Source organism: Xyrauchen texanus, chromosome 36 (genome assembly GCF_025860055.1).
Source record: "Xyrauchen texanus isolate HMW12.3.18 chromosome 36, RBS_HiC_50CHRs, whole genome shotgun sequence".
Taxonomy (NCBI): Eukaryota; Metazoa; Chordata; class Actinopteri; order Cypriniformes; family Catostomidae; genus Xyrauchen; species Xyrauchen texanus.
The window spans coordinates 9,520,075-9,542,040 of record NC_068311.1 but is presented as its reverse complement, the minus strand read 5'-3'; the positions used below and the strand labels follow the sequence as shown (position 1 = coordinate 9,542,040).

The following is a 21,966-nucleotide window of genomic DNA, read 5'->3' as shown; positions in this document are numbered from 1 at the left end:
ACGCTTCTTTGTGATATAAACACTTACAAATACGCAATTTAGTTGTCTGTATCACAGCTGTATGAGGTTTGGTGTAGCAATTACCAGCACAATGAGAAACTCAGTCTAGTGAAGGTGCTAATTTCATTTTAGGAAAGTAAACCTAACATCTACGTAAATTTCTCAGTAGATAAGAAAGGTGTGTATAGGCATAAATCTCAAATATAAAACATAATACCACTTACAAAAGAGTGGTCGTACCATGGTACAGTGACGATATCAGATGGTAATAATATCGCACTGAATGATTTCCGTATTCATTCACTCCCAGCATCATCAGAATACATACGGGTGGTATTAACATGGCAAAACAAACATGGTATTCTATGGTGCTTTTTGGTAATTATTTGTTAGTGGTGTAATGCTTATATTAAAGGGATAGTTCACCTAAAAATGAAATTTTGTCATCATTTACTCACCCTCATATTGTTCCAAACCCGTATGAATTTATTTTTTGGAATAAAGTGCACTTTCAGTCACCTTTTGAATATGCAATTAAAATAAATGATGACTGAGAGTTTAATGTTTCCTTGTTTGTTCCACTTCATTTGAATTTTTAGGTGCACTATATCTTTAAAGCCAAAAGGCCTAAACTTTCATTTTGTCATTTTGTCCATGGCCAATTTTGTTTCAAAATGTTTTTTGTTGAAGTCAATTAGTTTGTCCAGTGAGGAAAGAACTGCACAAATTCCCAACAGCAGAGGGCTCTCTTCAGTTAAAAACTATAATTAATGCATTGCAACCCAGTGCAAATGTAAACGAAGCCTTTGAAAATTAAAAGCACATTATATATTAAAAAAAGGTGTAAAAGACAACCAAACTGTGTGTCTTATAATTGTATTGCCTCTAACATTCAAGTATAATTACATAAGCTAGCTGTAGGTGCTTTACAAAATAAAAAGAAGATATTAAAGTATAAAATATGCACAACATAAACACAACATACCACAGTATAAAAAAATATATTAAAAAATACAACAAAATTATACAAAATACAAAAATAAAGTAAAAGCTCTTCTGAAAAAAAAAAGTATAAGTTCTTTTCTACTTTAAAGAAAAGAAGAATGTGAAAGTGGAGATTTTTGGTTAGACAATTTATAAATATTGATCTGTTTCTAACCCACACCTATCATATCGCTACTAAAGACATGGATTACCACTGGAGTAGTATGGATTACTTGTATGTTGCCTTTATGTGTTTTTTGGACATTCAAATTTCTAGTCACCATTCACTTGTATTGTATGGACCTACAGAACTGAGATGATTTTTCATAAATCTTTGTTTGTTTTCACAAAAAAATGCCATACATATGGGATGGCATGAGGGTGAGTAAATGATGAGAATTTTCATTTTTGGGAGATCTATCCCTTTAAGAGTGGATGATTCTCTTTTATCACTAGGTAGCAAATTCCAAAATTTTGGGGCATAAGAAGTGTAAACCGTTTCCCCCATAGTATGTAAACAAGCTTATAGGACAGCTTAGAGACAGGATTTAGAAGAGAGGAGGTTATGGCATTATACATGAATAATTATGAGATACATTAATTGTATTCTTCATTCATTCATTCATACTTACATTAATATATTGTGTTCAGTGTGACTCTCCTTGACATTGTCAGCACTGTGATTAAATTTAGAAAGGCAGAGAAAGTCATGGCCCAAAGGTATGTTAATATGTCACATTATCCACGGCCACTGCATTCAAACTCTGTCAATGATTCACCACTGTGACACAGATAACCCTAAACACCCGTGCAGGTACATATACAGGACTCAGGTAAATAAAAGCAATACGAAACATATACATACATATTGACAATACATATTGTCGATTTAACGTGTTAATTCATTGTTTTTTTTACAAAAAATTACACGTTAAAAAATTTATGCAATTACGTCCTGAGAAATGCAAGCTTGTAGTACCACCTGTTTACTCCAGAGGGCAGTAAGTGAAATTTCAGCTGTATGAGCAATGTGCAGTTTATACAGAGAAGAAAACAACACACATTAGGCAGAACAACACAAACATGCGTTACGTTCTTGCATTTAAAACACTCGAAGGAGCACAAATGCGATATTAAAAACTGTATTTACCAATATTTACTATATTATACTTAAACTATATTTAACTTGACACAGTGACCTAAACATTTTATGTTTATGACGCAACACACCCAAGACATCTGACGTAGGTGTAAATTGATGGGCCCTTAAATTAGCCCTCATAAAAATCTCCAACTGATTGACAAATTCACTTGTGAAATGGATTGCTGTGAACTGTATGCCAATGATTGACTTATGATCAATAATATGGTAGTAAACAATACATTGTATTCTAAAGCCGATTTTTGTGTTGTCTTATTAATGATTAACTCTTCTGTTACTGGAATGTAAAGCATTTTAATTATCTGAATATATATATATATATATATATATATATATATATATATATATATATATAATTTTATATATTTAAAGATAACTATGTATAATTATATATTGATATAAATATGTATAATCATTATATATTGAGTTATTGTTATATGAGTGGCTTTCTCAGCAAATATTTGTATATGCGATTAAAAGCGATTCATTAATCTGGACACTATGTAATTAATTTGATTAAAATTTGTAATCAATTGACAGCCCTAATTATAATATTAATAAGTATGAGACAAATGTTTGCATTGGTTATGTGATAAATTTAATATAATAGTATAAATAAAACATTTGTTATTAACATGTATTAATAAGTAATTAAGTTAATACCAGGCAAAATCAAATTATTTATGACAGAATGTTCAAGTTTGATCTATAAATGATTATGGATGAGACTGTCCTCACTCACTTTCAGGATGAATGTATTTACATCACAGACATTGATGGGAACAATTATCCATCTGTTGTGCACACATATGTGCCTCGCCTCCTCTACCATACGGGAAAGTTTCTAAATCTCAACACATCTAAGGAACTCTTGGGGAGAACAATTTGTTAGGGGAAAACCAGCCAGATTATATCCACTCTGGACTGAAGCCACTTCTAAGAATAAAACATGGGGAGCCTGTTTACTTTATGAGCGTTTTATAAAGTTCTGTGGGAATCATTTGTCCTCTTGACTAATGAGCCTGAATTTACTTACTGCTTCTTCAGAACCAAATGCCCCTTTTGGTTTTAAACTCACACAGGATATTACAAACTGATGATGTTTTAGTTCAAATATCCTCATCAATTAGTTACTAAATCCTCTTGTTTAACGAACGAGCCACTGTTATTGCTGAAATACACTGGATTTCACCTCCCTACAACTAATAATTCATCAGTAAGCATGAGGGCTTTATGGGACATTGTTGCCCTTGCTCCCGATCTCAAGAGCTTGTTCAGAGAAGACCATTTCAAAGAAATGCATATCTGCCACTCATGCATGCCAGCGTTTGCCCATCCTGAGTGGCACTATGCTCCTAGTAAATGGGATATCCATCCTGTGAAGAAGCTAGAGAAGAAGTGAAGTGCTCTTCAAGCTTTCCACTCGAGTGGCTCGGGCCTCTCCTCCACTCGAACTTTCAAAAACACACAACAAAAATGTAGAGGTCCATGCTTGTTTTTCTCAAAACCTTCACATAAGGTTGCTGTGGAAGGGAAGTCCTCAGGGAAACAACCTCCTCACCCTCACGTCTATGAGCGTAAACCAAGTTTTCCATAACTTCAATTACCAGGGCCGTCCCTAGCAGTTTGTGCCCCCTTCAAGTACACCTATCCAAACACACCCAACATCAATAACTAAGCAAGTTTGAATTGTGCAAATAAGCATGTCTATTTATTCAAAGGCATAAAGCTTAAAAATGCAGAACTATCAACTCTAGTTTATCAGCACAGTTACATCTACTTCAGAAGTACAAAAAATAAAAACATTTTAAACAAAATGTTTATGTGCAAATTAATAAGAAAGAATTAAATTACCAAATTACGGTATGGAAGGCTAAAGTAGATGATTTTTGCCTTTGTTGTAAATAGTGGTACATGCTATTCACACCCTGATGTATAATAAAACAGTATGTAATCTAACAACATCAGTGTATGTAGTATAAGTGTTGTAACTGAACTTAATTACATCGCTGGCAGTGGGAAGAAACACACGTAATGCTACCTCGCCACTGCTGTCTTTTAATGCCAATCACAGATTTAAAGCGACCTCTTCAGGTCATGACCCTCACTTTCCGCCAGCCTGTGAGATGCAGAGCCGCTGGGAAAAGCTGCCAACCAAGCATTTGGCTCAGTGGATGGGGCAGTGGTGGCTCAGTGGTTGAGGCTAAGGGTTACTGACCAGAAGGTTGGGGGTTCAAGCCCCAGCACCACCAAGATGCCACTATTGGGCCCTTGAGCAAGGCACTTAACTCCAGGTTGCTCCGGGGGGATTGTCCCTGTAATGAATGCACTGTAAGTCGCTTTGGATAAAAGCGTCTTCCAAATGCATAAATGTAAATGTATTGAGCCCTCCGATCATGAGGAAAACACTGTGTTTACTTTCAGTGATATCACACATTTTTATTTCAAATAAATGACTTTCCGATGGCGAACGTCATTTACAGCCACTTTGGCGTCTTTGCTTACATGGAACGATAAAGGGATAATAGTGAAATTGGCAAAAGGTGGACTTGAACCCTGTTCGCTCATGCAACTAACCAGCTGTCTTACTAATGTTGCCTCAGATCTTAAGCCAAGGAAGATAAAATTCACATTCAGTATTTATATTTGCATGTCTTTTCTTCAAAGCATATGTAATATTTAAAATAGCTTTGATAGGTTCCATCAGACTTTTGGCATGCTTAGAGCCGGGCTGTGTACCCAGTGCTATTTACGCTTAGTAATTGCAAGTAATTATTTGGCTATACTGAACAAGCTGTATTCTGCCACATACAGTATTTTTCTTAATACGCAGGGCCGGCAATGTCAATGACAATAAAACAAATACCTGTGTCCAAATATGCATACTTCCCTACTATATATAGTATGTCAATTGAGTAGTATGTCCAATTCCTCAGTATTCATAAAACAGTAGGCGAGAAATATTTGACAGTATGTGACTTCATAACTGTTGGATGTTTAAACTCAAATCACTGATTGCAACTGTTGTTTAAATACAGAAAGTTTGATATCACTTGACATTGGTTCTCATGAATATTTGTTTCACTTATGAGGTAAATTAACATGTCATCCAGCATCCCTGCGGGAAAAAAAGAAAACTGTTTAAACCAGCCTTAGATGGTTACCTGGTTGGTTACCTAAAACAAATGGAGCCAATGCTTATTAAAAAACCTAAACCATTAAAATAGATTTAAGTATGAAAACAGCATAGCCAGTTATCACACTCAAACATTAACGATGAATAGTCATAGGGGATATAGTCAGTATAAAAACCTGTGATCGCTTGGGATGGGGTCAGTCGATATATAAAACACAACATAGAAAAAATTGTATCTGCTCCAGAGCCTTGTGACTCCTAATGCAAAGATCAAATCACTGAGCCTTACACACTGTTGTCAGACCATTACTCTCAGGGAGGTTGGGAGGTGACAGCCATACAACAGTGAGAGCATTTACATGCAAGCTCTTACATCGATTATGTTTAATAAGACGACAATGCGTGCGGTCATGTAAACGCAATGAACTGCATTCCTTTATCGGCGTAACGACCATAAACGGCTTATGCATAACCCGGTCGACACGGGTAGATTTTTGCCCATTCCAATGTGTTGAGCGCATGCCTCTTCACGGTTTGACATCAAAAGTACAGATTAACGCATTTATTTCAAATGTCATGTAAACGCAGATTTCTTGCCTTGTCAGATTTTTTTAATAATCTGATTTTAGAAAGTAATCAGCTCAATAAACAGTAAACAGATTCATTTTTGAGTCTGTTTGTGGTAATGATCTGTACAGGCAGAGTGGCATTATCATGGCGTAGGAGTGGTTGAGAGCTATGTGGGAGAGGTCGGGTATGACACTGTCCTAAGTCCTGACACTTGCACTAGATATTATAATCATGGGAGATGACAAGTTATTAGGTATGTATTTAGGTTATAGTGCAACATTGTTGAGTTTACTGTTATCTTGGATGACAAATTGTTGCTAAATTTTTATGTCTGTAAGATGGTTTGGGACCAGATATTTCTGAGCACCAGGTGGTTAATTTTAATACTGCCAACATGGTCATGAAATGTCTCAGCTGTCTATCTTAATGTAAATAGATGGACTTTTATGACCAAAAGCTGTTCTTGACATTTATATTAGCTATTGGTTATTAGGGTTTCCTACAACAAGTTTTATTGTCTGGCTTTCTGTCAGATGAGTCTTTGTATGTAAAATGAAACTTTTTGGGGGAAATATTTGCAAGTTCATTCTGGATTGAACAATGATCAATATTGAAACTCAACCCTGAGTACCTGATCATTCTGAGCTTTGAACAGGTGTCATCTGATTACAAAGTAATTAGTTACTGTAACCTGATTACTTTTTTGACAAAAAGTAGTGCTCTGCATTACATTTTTTATTTGTTTAATCAGATTACAGCTACTGACTTTCAATCAAGTTAATTCCAAGCACATTAATTGAGTTACACATTTTTCTAAAATAATATCATCTAGCATAAAGACTACATTTAAAACGTGAATTATGTTCACATGTAAGGCTGTTTGTGTATCTGTGACAGCTGAAGAGTCACTAAGTAGTTACTGTAAGGGAGAAACGTGTAGTTCTGAACATTTGACTACTGTTTTAGAAAGTAAAGTTTAGAAAGTTTAAAAGTCAAGTCATTTGTTATTTGATTACTTTTCCAACAAAATAGCGAGTAGTGTAATCTGATTAAAATTTTAGAGGAATAATTCTTAGTTTTTAGAAGATAACTGTTTTCGAGTAACTTAACTTCAATTATGAATAACTTATTGATATTATGCTTTGACGAAATGTTTTCTGGGCTAGTTCACCCAAATAAATGAAAATTCTGATGCATATTCTGAACCTCATGTGGTCCTAAACCCAAAAGAAAGGGAAGAAAATGAAGCATGAAAACCCAGCTTTCTTTCTTTCATTGAACACAAATGGAGATATTAGGCAGAATTGCATTGAAAAAAGATGCAATGAAAGATAATGGTGACTGAGGCTAACATTCTGCAAACATTTCCTGTTGTGTTCAACAGAAAAATGTATATAGGTTTAGAACAACATGAAAGTGAGTAAATTATTAGAGAATTGTTATTTTTGTGTGAACTATCCCTTTAAATGTGTGTTTCAGTGTCTGTTATATATGAAAGTCTGTTAATGGGAGTTAACCAATTGGAATATCATGTTGTGTGTATGTGTGTAAATGTGTGGACAACCATAGCAGATGTGCAGAGTGTCTGGTGTACAGATCGGCATTAACTGAACATCTCTGACTTAAAAATGCATCAAAAGGAAAAAACAACACTTAATGGAGACCAAGGTGCCTATCACCAAGTCTGATAGGCTCTCAATGATAAGAAACAGGGTGAATGTTACTAATGGTAACAACCCTGTTGTTATCTAAGTGGAATGAATCAGCTTTCAACTTCCTCTTTAGAGCTGCCAACATAAAGTAAACATATCCAGTGTGGTTTCTCAAATGTTTGTTAAAATACTTTCTCCTATCTAATATGCAGAGACAACTATTAGTAAGCCATTCGTAATTTGATTTCCCTAAAAGTGTAAACACAAAACATTGCTCTGTTTGTTTGAGCATCCCGAACATGTCTCAGTGGGTCCAAACCCTCTTGGTCTCTATGTCAACAAGGCTGAGTGGGTGGAATTTAACAACGTGTGCTGAGAATTTTGCTGGGGCCACCCTATTAGAGCTTAGGTCAAACCCACCCTCTCCTGTACAAAGGAATGCATCATATAGAATAAGTATTTACAAGCTATGAAAAATCTTTACTGTCAACATAAAATGTAGATCTGGCTGTATCATTGGCTGTCGGTGAATGACATTGACGTAAACTAGAAGTTACAGTAGAGATTTATGGTTAAGAATGTAGGGAATGGTCTTATAGTTTGGAATGATTTTTCAATCATTTTTTTTCACAAACAAGCAACCCTAACAAAGAAGCACCAGGCCTGTCTGGCTTTGAAACCACCATAATGGGATAGTTTATTCTAAAATAAAACAAATTCTGTCATCATCTCATCGCCCTCATATCATTCCAAACCAGTAGGACTTCCGTGGAACACAAAAGGAGAAGTTTTAAAAAATGTTCTCGCTGCTCTCTAAAATATAATGATAGCGGATGGTGACCAGGGACTGTCAAGTTCAAAAAAGGACAAAAAAAACATAAATTATAACAGTTGTCTAAGCAACTATATTCTTAAGATATATGATAGCTTTGTGTGAGAAACAGGACACAATTTAAGCTGTTATTCACAGAAATCTTGCTCAACAGCAGCGGTCACCATTCACTTTCATTGTATGGGAAAGAGAGGCTTGGACATTCTGCTATAAATAACTCCATTTGTGTTCCACAGAAGAAAGAAAGTCAAAAATAAAGATCCCTCTATTTGAAAACACAAGAGGACAAGACCTAACAAGCCTTCCTTTTCCCACTCCCCAACACCTTATCACAGCCAATCAAGACCTTAAAATGAGACATACACCTGCACTGAGCACTGAGATTCCTGATAACATCCCCCTTCAAAAAGTTACCAGAACATTCTGTCAGATAACGCTGGGGCAAAATTCCAAGAAAATCATTCAGTTAGATAATGTCCACATGAGTGATTTTCAAGTGTTGTGTGACCTCATACATGAACGATAACAAAGACGAGACCAAAAAGGCACATCATGAAGATTATTAAATAATTTTATTAAAGCATACTGTTGTGAAAGCATACAAAATATGACGATAAAAATTATACTGTAAGATATTAACAGTGCAAGATATAAACAGAAGAAGTAACATCTTGAGAATCTGTAAATAGAAGAAGATATTAGATATGGATTAATTTAATCCATTAATCCAGTGTGTTGGTCATTTCTCCACTTGAGTTGCATGAGTTGAACTTGCTATCACCAGCAAAATGAACTAGGGATGCACCAATATCACTTTTTCTCTTCCGATCCGATTTCAGAAATCTCAGTATCGGCCGATACCAATCCCTTTACATTATTGTGTGGAAATAATTGGGTGTGCTCTTTAATATGTAAAGAAACACAAACCTCTAACTACACATTATTTCAATATAATAAATAAATGTATACCTTATTAAGAAACACTATTATTAACTAGTATACTAAATAATGTAGCAGCAAAATTAACAGTAATTCCAGTCAAAGTCATCAGTAGAATAGAAGCTTTTTTGTTTAGTATTTTGCCCAAATTTTCAGCTTGTATCTGGACTTTAAAGGATTCAGAGCTCTTTTTTGTTAAATATAGTTGTAAGATATCAGTTCAATTTTCATTCACACAGTTATTGATTGGAACCCATTCAACTTAAATATTATAATAATAAGAATAATAAAATTAATATATTATAATAGTAATGTATAGTAACACATCACAATTGTGCACTTTTAACCCCTCACCCTTTTATTGTCCTGTAAGTGTGTCTGTTTGTAGCAAGTTCACAGTAGTTTAATTAGCTACTAATTCAAATTCTGGTAAAAAAAAAAAAAAAAAACCTGCAGCACCGTTCTATATGCATATTATAAGTGAACCAAACTTTTGAGCATCTACATCTGAGATGTTGTTTGTGAGTAGCGCTCAAATATTGCACAATGTGTGAAGGCTAAAAATAGCCGCGGGTGTGTGTATGTGTGTGTAAACAGAGCCATTCAATAACGTGCTGGAGCTGGGCGTGTATTTTATATATTTACTTATTAAACACAGCCTTTTGTGATTCACAGAGCTATTACACGTCTTCAAGTAGCTTTGAATTAAATGCCCGAGTCATATGAACTACTTTAATTGTGTTTTAATGGTTCTTTTATGTAACTTTTTGTGCTTGACGGTAGCGAACATGACCAACACACAGTATGCATTTGGATCGGGCTCGTCGGACTGATAACCTATCCGTCTAAAAACGTCAGCATCAGAGCCGATACCGATCCAGGTATCGGATCGGTGCATCACTAAAATTAACTGCTTTAAAACAGGGTAAATACCTCATTCAAACAGATCCTATTTATACATGAGATTCATCAATATATCCACAACATTTATGGTACAACTTACATCTGCACAACGAAACGAATGAACGTGAACTTGAAATAAATGATGCACTAGTTAGAATAATCATAATTTGCATTGCGTTACTTGCGTTGTGAGTATGCTGTTTCCATAGGAAACCCACTACAAGCAATGTATCCTTTCACAGAAAATGAATAAGTCTCTAAACCATGAAGAATTCAGAATACAGGCTAACTTGTAAAAAGCAGCTAATACTTCTGTCTATACATTATTATTTCAGGGGCTTTTCACAACAAGGACAGTAGGCCTATGTACATTTATACTGTATTTTTGATACATGTTTACAATAGAAAATGTGTATACAGTTGTTTTCTAATTATACGAATATTTGCTAAAAGTTTGGTCTGTTCCAGTTTGACACTTTTTAATCCATTTGCACGTCATCAAGTAAAATATATTATTTTTGTTGACAAAAATTTTGTCATTTTTGTCAGAGTAAAACTGAATAAAATTAATTAATATCACAATGAAATATTGGCTATTTTTAAAGGATATTTTCATTAAAAGACTTACACTGTGTCTAAAACAATAAACTGAAAAAATGAACACAGCAGTTGATAAAGCAAGTGAAACTGTAGGCCTAATAACACTGTAAACATAAAATGAGCAATAATGGGGATATAATATTGTGTTTTAAACTAAATTAAAACTTTAATAAAATCAGAGAATAACAATTAATTTTCAACATGATATTTTATTATTCTTTTATCAAATGAAGTGATTTTATACAGAACCTCACAGCACAATCCTAAATACAACATAGGAGTTATTTTTGTCAAATAAAGTTCTGCATAATAGAACATCACAGATGTGAGATATTGCTTAAATATAACACAGTTACTATTGATTTATTATTATTATTAGTATTAGCAGTAGTAGTATAACAGTGAATATTGCATAACTATACAGTAATGATCTATTTCTGTCATACTTTTTTATTTAAATTGAGCTGTGTTGTCAGACCAAGAAGCTCTGACCTTATCCCGGCAGATTCTCAATCTGGAAAAGCCGGTCGCTACGTGAATCACAGTAATTATTAAACCGCAAAAGGCTATATAAATCAATAAATATGTATTCTATATATGATCATGCTTAAAAGTGAATTAGCGCTTTGCCTGCTGTCATCTGCTACAAACAGAACACGCGGTGCTCATTAGAGTGTTTTCCGTGTATGAATCAAGGATATTCTAAAGGTATGAGCAGTTTGTGTCTATGTCAGCACAACACCGGCTGAACACATTCACAAACACTCACATTTACCGATACCTGTTTTGGAGCATTTTTACGAGTACAAGTACCCGATTCCAATACCAGTATCAATGCCTCCTTAGTTCGATTCATAAAAGCATCACCCCTACCAGACAACATACTGTATCAATTCCAAGCATTATAGCAGGCAAACAACTTTGCCAAATGGATAACAGATAAACATCCATCCAGACTGAACTGTGTCACAGTTCAGGACATGACATCATGACGCAAAAAGGAACAACATAAGCCAGTGATTTCACAGCAAATCCAACTTGACAGCTAAAAATACAAATTATTTGTATAGGCTTACCACAATTAATCGGGGTAAGGTTAGGACATTGTTTTGAACACACATTTTTAACCAAACATAGTGCAGCTTTAACAATTACTTTTGTGTTTCCTGTGAGAAACTGAAATAGATTTAGTTAAGTGTAGTCTAAAAAATATGCAATAAGTAAAATTAAAATAGGTATCCAAAATACTGTTTTTTCAGGTTAATTTTACCCAATATTTAAAAGTAAACGTTTCCTATATTAAAAAGGTAAATTGCATTTACAATCTAAGTTATATTAGGTAGACTTTGCATGATATTCTTAACGTATACTGCATGCTAAAATTGAGAAAAAGAAAGTGGGTGCAAACTGCTGCATAATCTTTGGGGGGTTAATTCTATAGGTTGTTTTTATATTCTGTGTGTGTGTGTGTGTGTGTGTGCGTGCGTGCGTGTGTGTGGCTGCAAGGTTCTTAATCTTCTTATAATGTGTGCACCCCCCAACACACACCCCCTCAATTAAGCTCTCATACTGATGTGGACAAAGCAAAGGGGAAGGGCTAAAATGTCAAATGTCGATTGCCAAAGTGGCCCACCATTGTCTTTAACTGAAGTTAACAACAGTCTTGAGGTGTGACCTTGACAAATAGAAATTCCTCATCAAACTGACTTTATTTATTTATTACCTCATAATACTGCAGCACATTACTTATTTAAAGCATAGAGAGTTATACATCAAATGAAAGTTCAAAGGTCAAATTAGTGGTTGTTGTTTGCAAATTAGCTTTGACCGACTAACTAGAGATTAATCAGTCACACAAATTAATTTGTGTGTAAAATGTGATGTTTTTACAACCCATAGTTTGAGGAGACTGTTCCAAATGGGTAAATTAAACAAATAATATTAATTAAAGTAAAGTCATATATATAGCAAAACAGTCCAAAAGACAGAGTATGTAATGTGGGTCAAATTACAACAGAAATTGTGGAGGTCAATACACCTTCAACATCAGAATTCAAACGTTTTGATTAAATTTAACAGACACAGTGTGAACAACTCAAACTCACACCCATAAGCACATTGACTTTGACTCATAAAAACGAATTATATAACTCCATTGATAAAGCTATGCTGTTCCACCTAGTCATACCTGCCGCTATCCTCTTAAGCAACTGCTGTCGGGCAATAATCCTGCCCAGTCTGTACCCTGAGCGTCTTCTGTGATGGTCCATCCTCAGGTAGATATCTTGGGTTTCTGGGGTCATATTGCCCAGGCATTCGCTGCTCTCGGTACGCAGTAGCTCTCTGTACATGGTCGTACAACACAAACGCACCCCCCACCCCTCCCCAAAAACAAATACCAAAAACAGTAACACAACTGTCTGTCCACCAACTACCCAGCCCATGTGAGATGTGAAGATCTCAGAGCTCCAGAACTCAGGCGGAGAGCCAGCATCTAGCCCCATACCGTTTTTGAGTCACATGACTAGAGGTGAGCCAATGAGAAGTGAAAACTGAGAGGACAGTCCTCGAGGCTAAGCTGAATTCAAGGTCTGTGCGAGAGCGGCTCGGTTCAGGAGGGAAATATAAATACCAAAGGAATGCTTATGAACTGACAGAGTGGAGTAAGGGAGGAGAGCATGGGGCCGTGGGAGGGTAAAAGAATAACAGAGTGGATATAAGAACCACCCAGACCAAAAAAAAAACAAGCCTGCCGCTGTGAGGCCCCACTCAGGTGCCAAGTTTGCTCAGGAAAAGTTTGTTAGCTAGGGAAAAGAGAGAGGGAGAGGGGTAGAAAGAGAAGAGAAAGTGTAGGTCTATATTTTTGTCAGGTATTAGTGTTATGTTATATAGACAATTAAGGATCAATGACGTGATAAAACATTTTTTGGTGAAGATCTATTAAGTAATTAAAAACTAATTCAAAATACAATTCACACACACAATTACTTGAATACACCTCTACACCTCACATTTTCAATTTCTGAGTTCAAAGTAATTTTTATATTTTTTTTCCTGAGGTTTAAAAGTACAAAATGTTGAGGTGGTGTAACTATCTAATTGAAGGCTGATAAAAAATGGTTGGATTAAGTAGTTTAGAATAATCTTTTGTTATTATTTCTTAAAAACGATAAACAGGGAAACAATTTTGTTATAAAAAAAATTTGATTAATATTTTAAACATGTTTTTTCACCTTATAAAAGTGAGTTTGTGTAAAAAAAAAAAAAAAAAAGACCCCTTTAGACTGTGCAAAGTTTTTTTTTTTTTAGTAACTAGATATTTGGATTTTGTTTTTATATTTTATTATAAAGCACATTTTAAGGTCAAATGGAGTAACCATAAGAAAACTTCTGGATATCACTGAAAAAAAAATCCTTATACTTGTAAAAATATTTTTTACCTTGAAAAATCTGTAAATATATATTTTTTAAATGAAAGATTAATTTGTATACAAATATAGTCATTACTTTTTTCTTTTCTTTTTTTTTTTTTTGCTTTGCTTTTTTGTAGAATATGCTATAAATGTTTTTCAAAAATGCATGAAACCAACATGGATACAAAGGTGACATTTCTAAGATCTTGAGACGTGTTTTAAACTAGATTTTTAAAAAGATTTCTAATTCGTATTATCTCGGACAACCTTATTTGTCAATGACACTCAAACTCAAAAGAAAACAGACAATGAAGTGAAATTGAATTGACTTAAGGTGTAGAAAAGAGGTGTCTTGTTGCCAAATTCAATCCACCAACCCCTATCTACTCAGAGCACAGTGGGGCTTCACATTCGTGCTTAAAATAAGGCCATTTCACAAGTTAAAATGGGCTGTACAGGAAATGCTCTTTACTGCAGGTCAAACACAAGGACCTTAATTTGTGCTGCAGTAATGTACCAGAAATGCACTTATCACCTGACCCTCATTTCCTTACTTTCTTCTAAAAAAATATATATATAAAAATGATATTAGGAGCTGTTGCATGCATGACCTTGATGAATATTTATAGACTCCTTAGGGATGGGTGGATCCATACTAAAGTATCGATACTTCCGATTATGATGTGGTATAAAGAATATCATACCTCACATAAAAATATAGATTCTGAAGTTGTTGTTTTTTTTTTACAAGTGATCTTTTTATTAAGATTACATGAATATTAATGCATCTCATAAGCTTCGAAGTAGAAAAAAATAATTATATGAGCGAATAGTTGCATGGCATCAGAACTCTTTTTACTTCTACTCATCTTGATGTGCAGAAATGCTAAAATACACTTTCAGTCATAGCGCTTTTTCAAAGTGGGAGCAGTGCTTTCCTGAGGTAATGACAGAAAAAGAGCATCAGGAGTTATTCACACATGGCTTGTGTGACCATTTTTACAGGTTTATTTAAATTCAGAGTGTTAAAACATTGATAATGATCTGTAATCCTTGTTAACAAATGACACCCTTATGAAAATTTACCATGAATTTATTGTAGTAATATTGTATTAACCATGACTAGTAACCACGACTGTTTTAACTAGGGATGTGCACGAGTAGTAGAATAGTCGAATATTCGTTCTGCAATAATTATTCGAATAGTAAAAATGCTATTTACAAAGTTTTGCTTTGCTGGCTATATAACAGTGAGATGCATGTTAAATCCTTAACACACAAACTAAAACTGGCAGTTATAACAGAAAGCACTGGGTGGCGCTGTTGAGTGTGGACACAAGTTGATCACATTTTATGATCATAGTACATTCAGTTGGACACCAGAAATGCAGGTTATTGTGAGAATGTGTCTTACTGTGAGAAAGCTGGGTTCCTGTTTAAATATACTGGATAAGCGGTGTACACTTTACTCATATATGTGCAGCTCCACAGAAAGCAGCATCCCCGTAGCAACGTAATCCCCGCAATGCTTCTGTAAACTACAAACATGGCATCCGAGAAATACTTTGCTAGCTGAGGTAAGGGACATTCCATTATTTAAACTGGTGGGTATAAATGAGTATAGTTTATTGAGCACGTGGATATGCTTGTTTTTCTCACCACAAACATGACAAGAGATACAATATAAACATATATATAAAATAGATAACTATTTTATGCCGAGTGTTTATGTTGTTAACTGTATGTTAACTGTGTCTGTCTACTTCATTAGCGTTTTCTTTTTCTTTGCTTTGCGTGAGCTTAAATGCTTTCATTCTATTCTTTTTTTTATTTCACGCATAGCTTGTATATATATATATATATATATATATATATATATATATAACATAAATAAATGCACAGGACATGATATAAGCTTGTTTTGATTATAATTAGAAGCTTGTTTTTTTTTTTTATGGTGATGCAATTTTGCAACGTCTCTTTCTCATTAATTACCTTAATTTAATAACAGAATGTTTGAATATTTGTTTTTTATGAGCTTAAATATTAGAATACTAAAGTATGGATGAATGCCCATCCCTAGTAGTAACCATGTTTTGTTTTTTTTGTTTTTTTCAAAAATGCAAATATGAAGGAAAAGGTTCAAACTAAACCAAAAACTATAATGAATGGAAGGTTTGCAACTGTGGCTATTCCATTGCTGCATGGAACAACCAGTTCTTTCAACTTCAACTTAAAAATAGACTCTACATCTTTGCAAACAATTCCACCCTCTATGGGCAAAGTCAGTTACTCTTAAGGTCCCAGTGAATAGCATATATTTACTGTTAGCATGTGTTATGTCTCTCTCTCTGTGTCTATGTGTGAGCAAGCAAGCACATAAACAAATGCATTTGGTATGAATGGGCACATCACCAAGTTAAACACAAACTGTGCCCCCTCCCCGACTGGCACACACTAACCATGTACAAACTAAGACCACAATTTAACCAGCACCTGCAATCCTTTTGCTATTTTTACATAAATTACCCCAATCCCTCAACCTGATGCCCCTCACCACAGGAGAGGTATGTGTTTTCTACTCCATAGCATTTTTTTTAGATGTTTGAGCGGTCTGTGTAGGTTGAGTGGCTTTTGGCTACATTGAAAATGATCTCATATGTTGACTCAAGAGTTTGAGCATATAAACAAGGTACAGTACGTGTACTGTTAAGTACAGGTGTAACTTCCTGAGCAGGTTTGTGAGTGACGGACCAAACCTAATAGTGTGATTTGTTTTAAAGGTCCACACAGGGCTTTTAAAGACTGGGTAAACTGCACTTTATGTTGTAATTTTCAAATAGATATCTTTATATGATATATAAGGTAGATGATAATAATGATTCATACTATACATACTGCTTCACTGTGTGTTAACATTTACAACAGTATGGATAATTTCATTCGTATTCATATGTATTCGTACAGTGTACACAATGTACATACATTTTACATTCACCAAATATTTTATGTTATAGTATTTGTAAGTATGTTAAAGATATAGTACATGCAAAAATGCAAATTCTCTCATCATTTACTCACCCTCATGCCATCCCAGATGTGTATGACTTTCTTTCTTCTGATGAACACAAACAATGATTTATAGAACAATATTTCAGCTCTCCAGGTCCATACAATGCAAGTGAGTGGTGACCAGACCTCCGAAAATCATATGAAATCATAAAAGTAATCCATTAGTCTGGTGGTCAAATCTATGTCTTCAGAAGCAATATAATAAGTGTGGGTGAGAAACATATCAATATTTAAGTCCTTTTTCACTATAAATCATATTCACATCCTGAAAGTGAAAGGGGAGACTTGTAGTACAAAAGGACTGAAATATTAATCTGTTTCTCACCCAAAGTTATTGCATCGCTTCAGAAGATATATATTAAACCACTGGAGTCTTATTGATTACTTTTCTGCTGCCTTTATGGTATTTTTGGAGCTTCAGAGTTCTGGCCACCATTCACTTGCATTGTATGGACCTACAAGCTGAGATATTCCTCTAAAAATCTTTGTTTGTGTTCTGCAGAAGAAAGTAAGTCACACATCTGGGATGGCATGAAAGTGAGTAAATAATGAGAGAATTTCATTTTTGTGTAAAATATTCCTTCAATCTTGTGCATTTTAGTCTCTATCCAAATATACAAATACTTATGTGTGCTAAAACCATGCTTTGCATACAGTATGAATACTAATGAAATTACATTGGTCTACAAAATTGAGTGTGTTTACATGACACCAATATGCTGGTCACTACAAAAATCAACGTATTCAAAATAATCGAGATTATTCTCTGCTTTTGATGTCAATTAATGGCACTTGTGCACACTGGATAAGCCAGTAAGAACAGCAGTAAATGTGTTTACATGCAACGTTTTTGCATAATAAGCAAAAACCTACATGTGCATCATTTTTTGACCTTACCTGATAAATGAAAGCCATTTTAGACATGACATTACAAGTCGTCGGCTTATACAGCATTATTGGTGTAAGATGGTGCATGTGAATGCGCATTTAATAGCAGGTAAAAAATAAAGCTACCAGCTTATAGAGCAGCACTTACATTACGTTTTACTGTACATTGAATCACTCCAGAAAAAATTTAAAAACATAATGTAATATAATGTGGATTAATGTTGGTCTCTGTTTTTGGCCACAGTATAAATGTAGTGTAACGATTAATTGCTTTAATTATTGCATTGCGCTTAATGTTTCGTAATCTTTTAAGCCGTGACAGCTTTACTCTATTTCTTTACCACATTTTACAGCATAACGTGCCTATGGTACTGAAAAACAAACATAACCCATTACATCATTATATACATTATTTCATAAACTTGGAAGGATACTCTATATAGATCTTTACTGGTGGAGCTTTTAAATAAAAATTGATTAAGTGCTCTGAAATACCCGCTTAATTTAAAAAATGACAAACCATTCCACAAAGCCATTAAAGTCACAGCTAGTTAGAAAGCAGCATAGACTGATCATATCAATCTAAGATCAGGTGCTTACTGTAATATAGCAAGGACAATCATCATAAACATTATGCCTGCCCCTGGCTACAATGTGCCGTATTCCTTCCTAATATTGAGTGATACATATTCTTACCGACTTTCCTCATCAACTCACACACAGATTTGTCTGTATATTAACGCTTCTCCAAAACATTTCTAGATTTATGTACGAAATGTGTTGTTGAAAACATATCAAACGTCATCTTTGTAATGAAGAACGGAGTGCTTTGCCAGCTTCAGTTCAATTTTCAGGGCCAAACCAGCCTCTGCCAAGTCTCTCATCATCTCTGTACTGAAGCCAAATACAAATGTCTGACAGCTCTCAGAATAAATGTATGCAAACGTGGAGGAGAGAACAGACCATGCTTGTTGCTTGCCAAAGAATGCACATTCCACATGCTCACGCTCTCTCTCTCTCTCTCTCTCTCTCTCTCTCTCTAATAAATTGTTGCATTAAAGGGATAGTTCATCCAAGAATGAAAATTCTCTCATCATTTATTCACCCTCATGCCATCCCAGATGTGTATGACTTTTTTTATTCTGCAGAACACAAACAAAGATTTTTAGAAGAATATTTCAGCACTATAGGTCCTCACAATGCAAATGAATGGGTACCAAAAATGTGAAGGACCAAAAAGCATATAAAGTCAGTATAAAAGTAATCCATACAACCTCAGAAGTGATATGATAGGTATGGGTGAGAAGGAGATCAATATTTATGTCCTTTTTTTACTATCAATCTCCACTTTCACATTCTTCATCTTTTGTGCAATTCACATTTTTTTCTTGCATATCGCCACCTACTGGGCAGGGAGGAGAATTTATGGTAAAAAAAGACTTAAACATTGATCTGTTTGTCACTCACACCTATCGTATCGCTTCTGAAGATATTGATTTAACCACTGGAGTTGTATGGATTATTTATATGCTGCCTCCATGTGCTTTTTAGAGCTTCCAAATTTAGGTAGCCATTCACTTGCATTGGGAGGACCTCAAATTCAAATTCATCATCAGCTCAAAGCTTCAAGATGGCTTCAATCCTTGTACTTATGTGAAACAGTATTCCATGGTGTATGTCCTTGAAGTGAATGGAGGCATTACTCCATATCAAACCTGCCTCAACATGTTTGAACTCAATGGCAACAGCATAAAGGAAATCTAACTGTCAGATCTTTGAACTGCAATTCATTAGTAAACACAACAGGGATATAGTAGAGCAGTAGTACACAAATGGTGGGTCGGGACCCATACATTTGTCTCAGGCCTGTTCTGATAGACTAAATGCAAATAATAAAATGCAACAAGCCATTTAATTGTGGATAGTTAGGACAGCAAAATAATAGGTTAAACAATGTTTAAAATGGAGGAGAAAATGCTTCCTATTTTTTGTTGTTGAGGTCAACGTTACGTCCAATCAAACTCTAATGTATTGTAGCTGTAGCTTCCCAAAATATTTCCCAAAATGTTTAATCCGTTGACACTCGAGTAAACACCATAAGAGCTACAGAAACACACAAAAGCATACAAACGACCTGTTATCAAACAATAAAATAACGCTGTAACCAACATGACGATAAAGCAGTTCACATCATCCATCTAGTGAGTGACAAATAACATTTACCTTATAACCCTTTCAGTGAGATGCACAATACGCAGTGAAAGAGAAAAAACCATCACAGGATTGAAGCCTGCGTTCTTCACAAAGCGTGCACACATACACACAGCGAGAATGGGAAGCACTTTATACAAACACGTCAGTGCGCGGCTGCGCACTACACTCAATGTCAAAATAAGAGTCTGCTAAAACAATCAACATACAAACAAAACAAATACATAATCAATACAAACTTTACGGCCTTCAACAAATCAGGGAGTCATTTATAGGTATTTTGGGGCACATTAGGGAACCATGAACTTTGCAAGGTACAATCAAATACATTCCAGACTACATTAATAAGGCATGCGTTTGGTACCATGTTGGGGTACCTCCTGAGATTCAATTGAAAATTTGGGTCTTGAAGCAAAACCTGTTGAGAATCACTGATATAGAAGATGTGTTTAGGACACAATTTAAGATACAGTATTGTACAGACTGCACTTCTTTCATATTAGCAACTCTTGCCATTGTCTTGGTACTCCATTTGTGTATTTTTACACCAGGTAGCATCTGCCAAGAAAATGTAAATGTATTGCTGCACCATCAAGATTAATACCTATAATACAATGGAAACATAAACAGATTTATGGCTTTCAAAATCAGGTCAAATGAGACTCGAGCCAAAGAGAAGCCCCTTAAATATGACTGCTGATTTCCAATGAAGCTCCAACAAAACGTCCTGGCTGAGAAGAAACTCGAGTCTGGGATGCTGACTCAACGAAGACTTAGATATCAACAAAGCCAGTGGAAAGAAAAGTTATCAGCATAATATTTACTCTGTGGGTTTCTGGGAAGAGTCGTTGAATGTGGGCACAAGCCAGATAAAACCAGCAGGTGCTTACTCTTCGCTCCAGCGATGAGAGAAAAGGCAGAAAACTGTTTTTGCTGTTTCCTCTGAATTCTAGTTTGATTGAAGCTACCATTGAAAATGTCAAAGCTGCTTCACATTTATGAGTTTTCTGCCACTGTGTTTTGAGGGATCTGTTCCTATTTTTAAGGGTAACTTTATATGGTAAAAGTGACTGACCTATGAGCAAACAGCTAAATGTTGTTGTGATCTGTCTTTCAGCAGCACATTTATCATTTCCTTGATTGTTGCAGTATTCAATTTAAAGCTACACTATGTAAGATTTATTAATTTTTTGTTAGAAATAAAATATAATAATTATATGCGAGTACACCAAAAATCTGTCTTCCAGACCATTTTAACCCGATTCACTATGGTAAGCCTATAACACTGATTTATATTTTAGAACCATCGGGGCGATTTCCCAGGAAATTGCATATTTCCATCATTCGTCCTTGTGTGTTTACCTCATTTCTGTAAATAAAGAATAGAAGGTCCGGCTACTATAGCACATGATGGTGCGGTGGAAGGTGTGATAGCAGCTTGAAGCTGAAAGCTTGTAGCCACAAAAAATGAGCAACATTGCTCATGGATCATTCAAAAATGCAACACTCTGGGTAATCACCCATTTTCAAAATAAAGAAACCTTGAACTGAGAAGAGTCTGTAAGCAAAATGGAAAGCAACAGAGCCTGTAATAAAACACAAAA

General features: G+C 35.0%; 1 protein-coding gene across 5 annotated transcripts in view; it reads right to left on the bottom strand.

Annotated features, from left to right (window-relative positions):
- The window catches only part of LOC127629918 (stAR-related lipid transfer protein 13-like), a 132,340-nt gene that overhangs the window by 31,051 nt on the left and 79,323 nt on the right, over positions 1 to 21,966 (bottom strand). Inside the window, exon 1 of one of the 5 annotated variants that reach the window (XM_052107228.1) lies at positions 12,967 to 13,370. The exons of the other annotated variants lie outside the window; for them this stretch is intronic. Within the exon in view, the coding sequence (XP_051963188.1) occupies positions 12,967 to 13,282 (316 nt within the window). The 5' untranslated portion in view covers positions 13,283 to 13,370. Of the gene's footprint in view, positions 1 to 12,966; positions 13,371 to 21,966 lie in introns of those variants that run through there. 5 annotated transcript variants of the gene reach the window in all.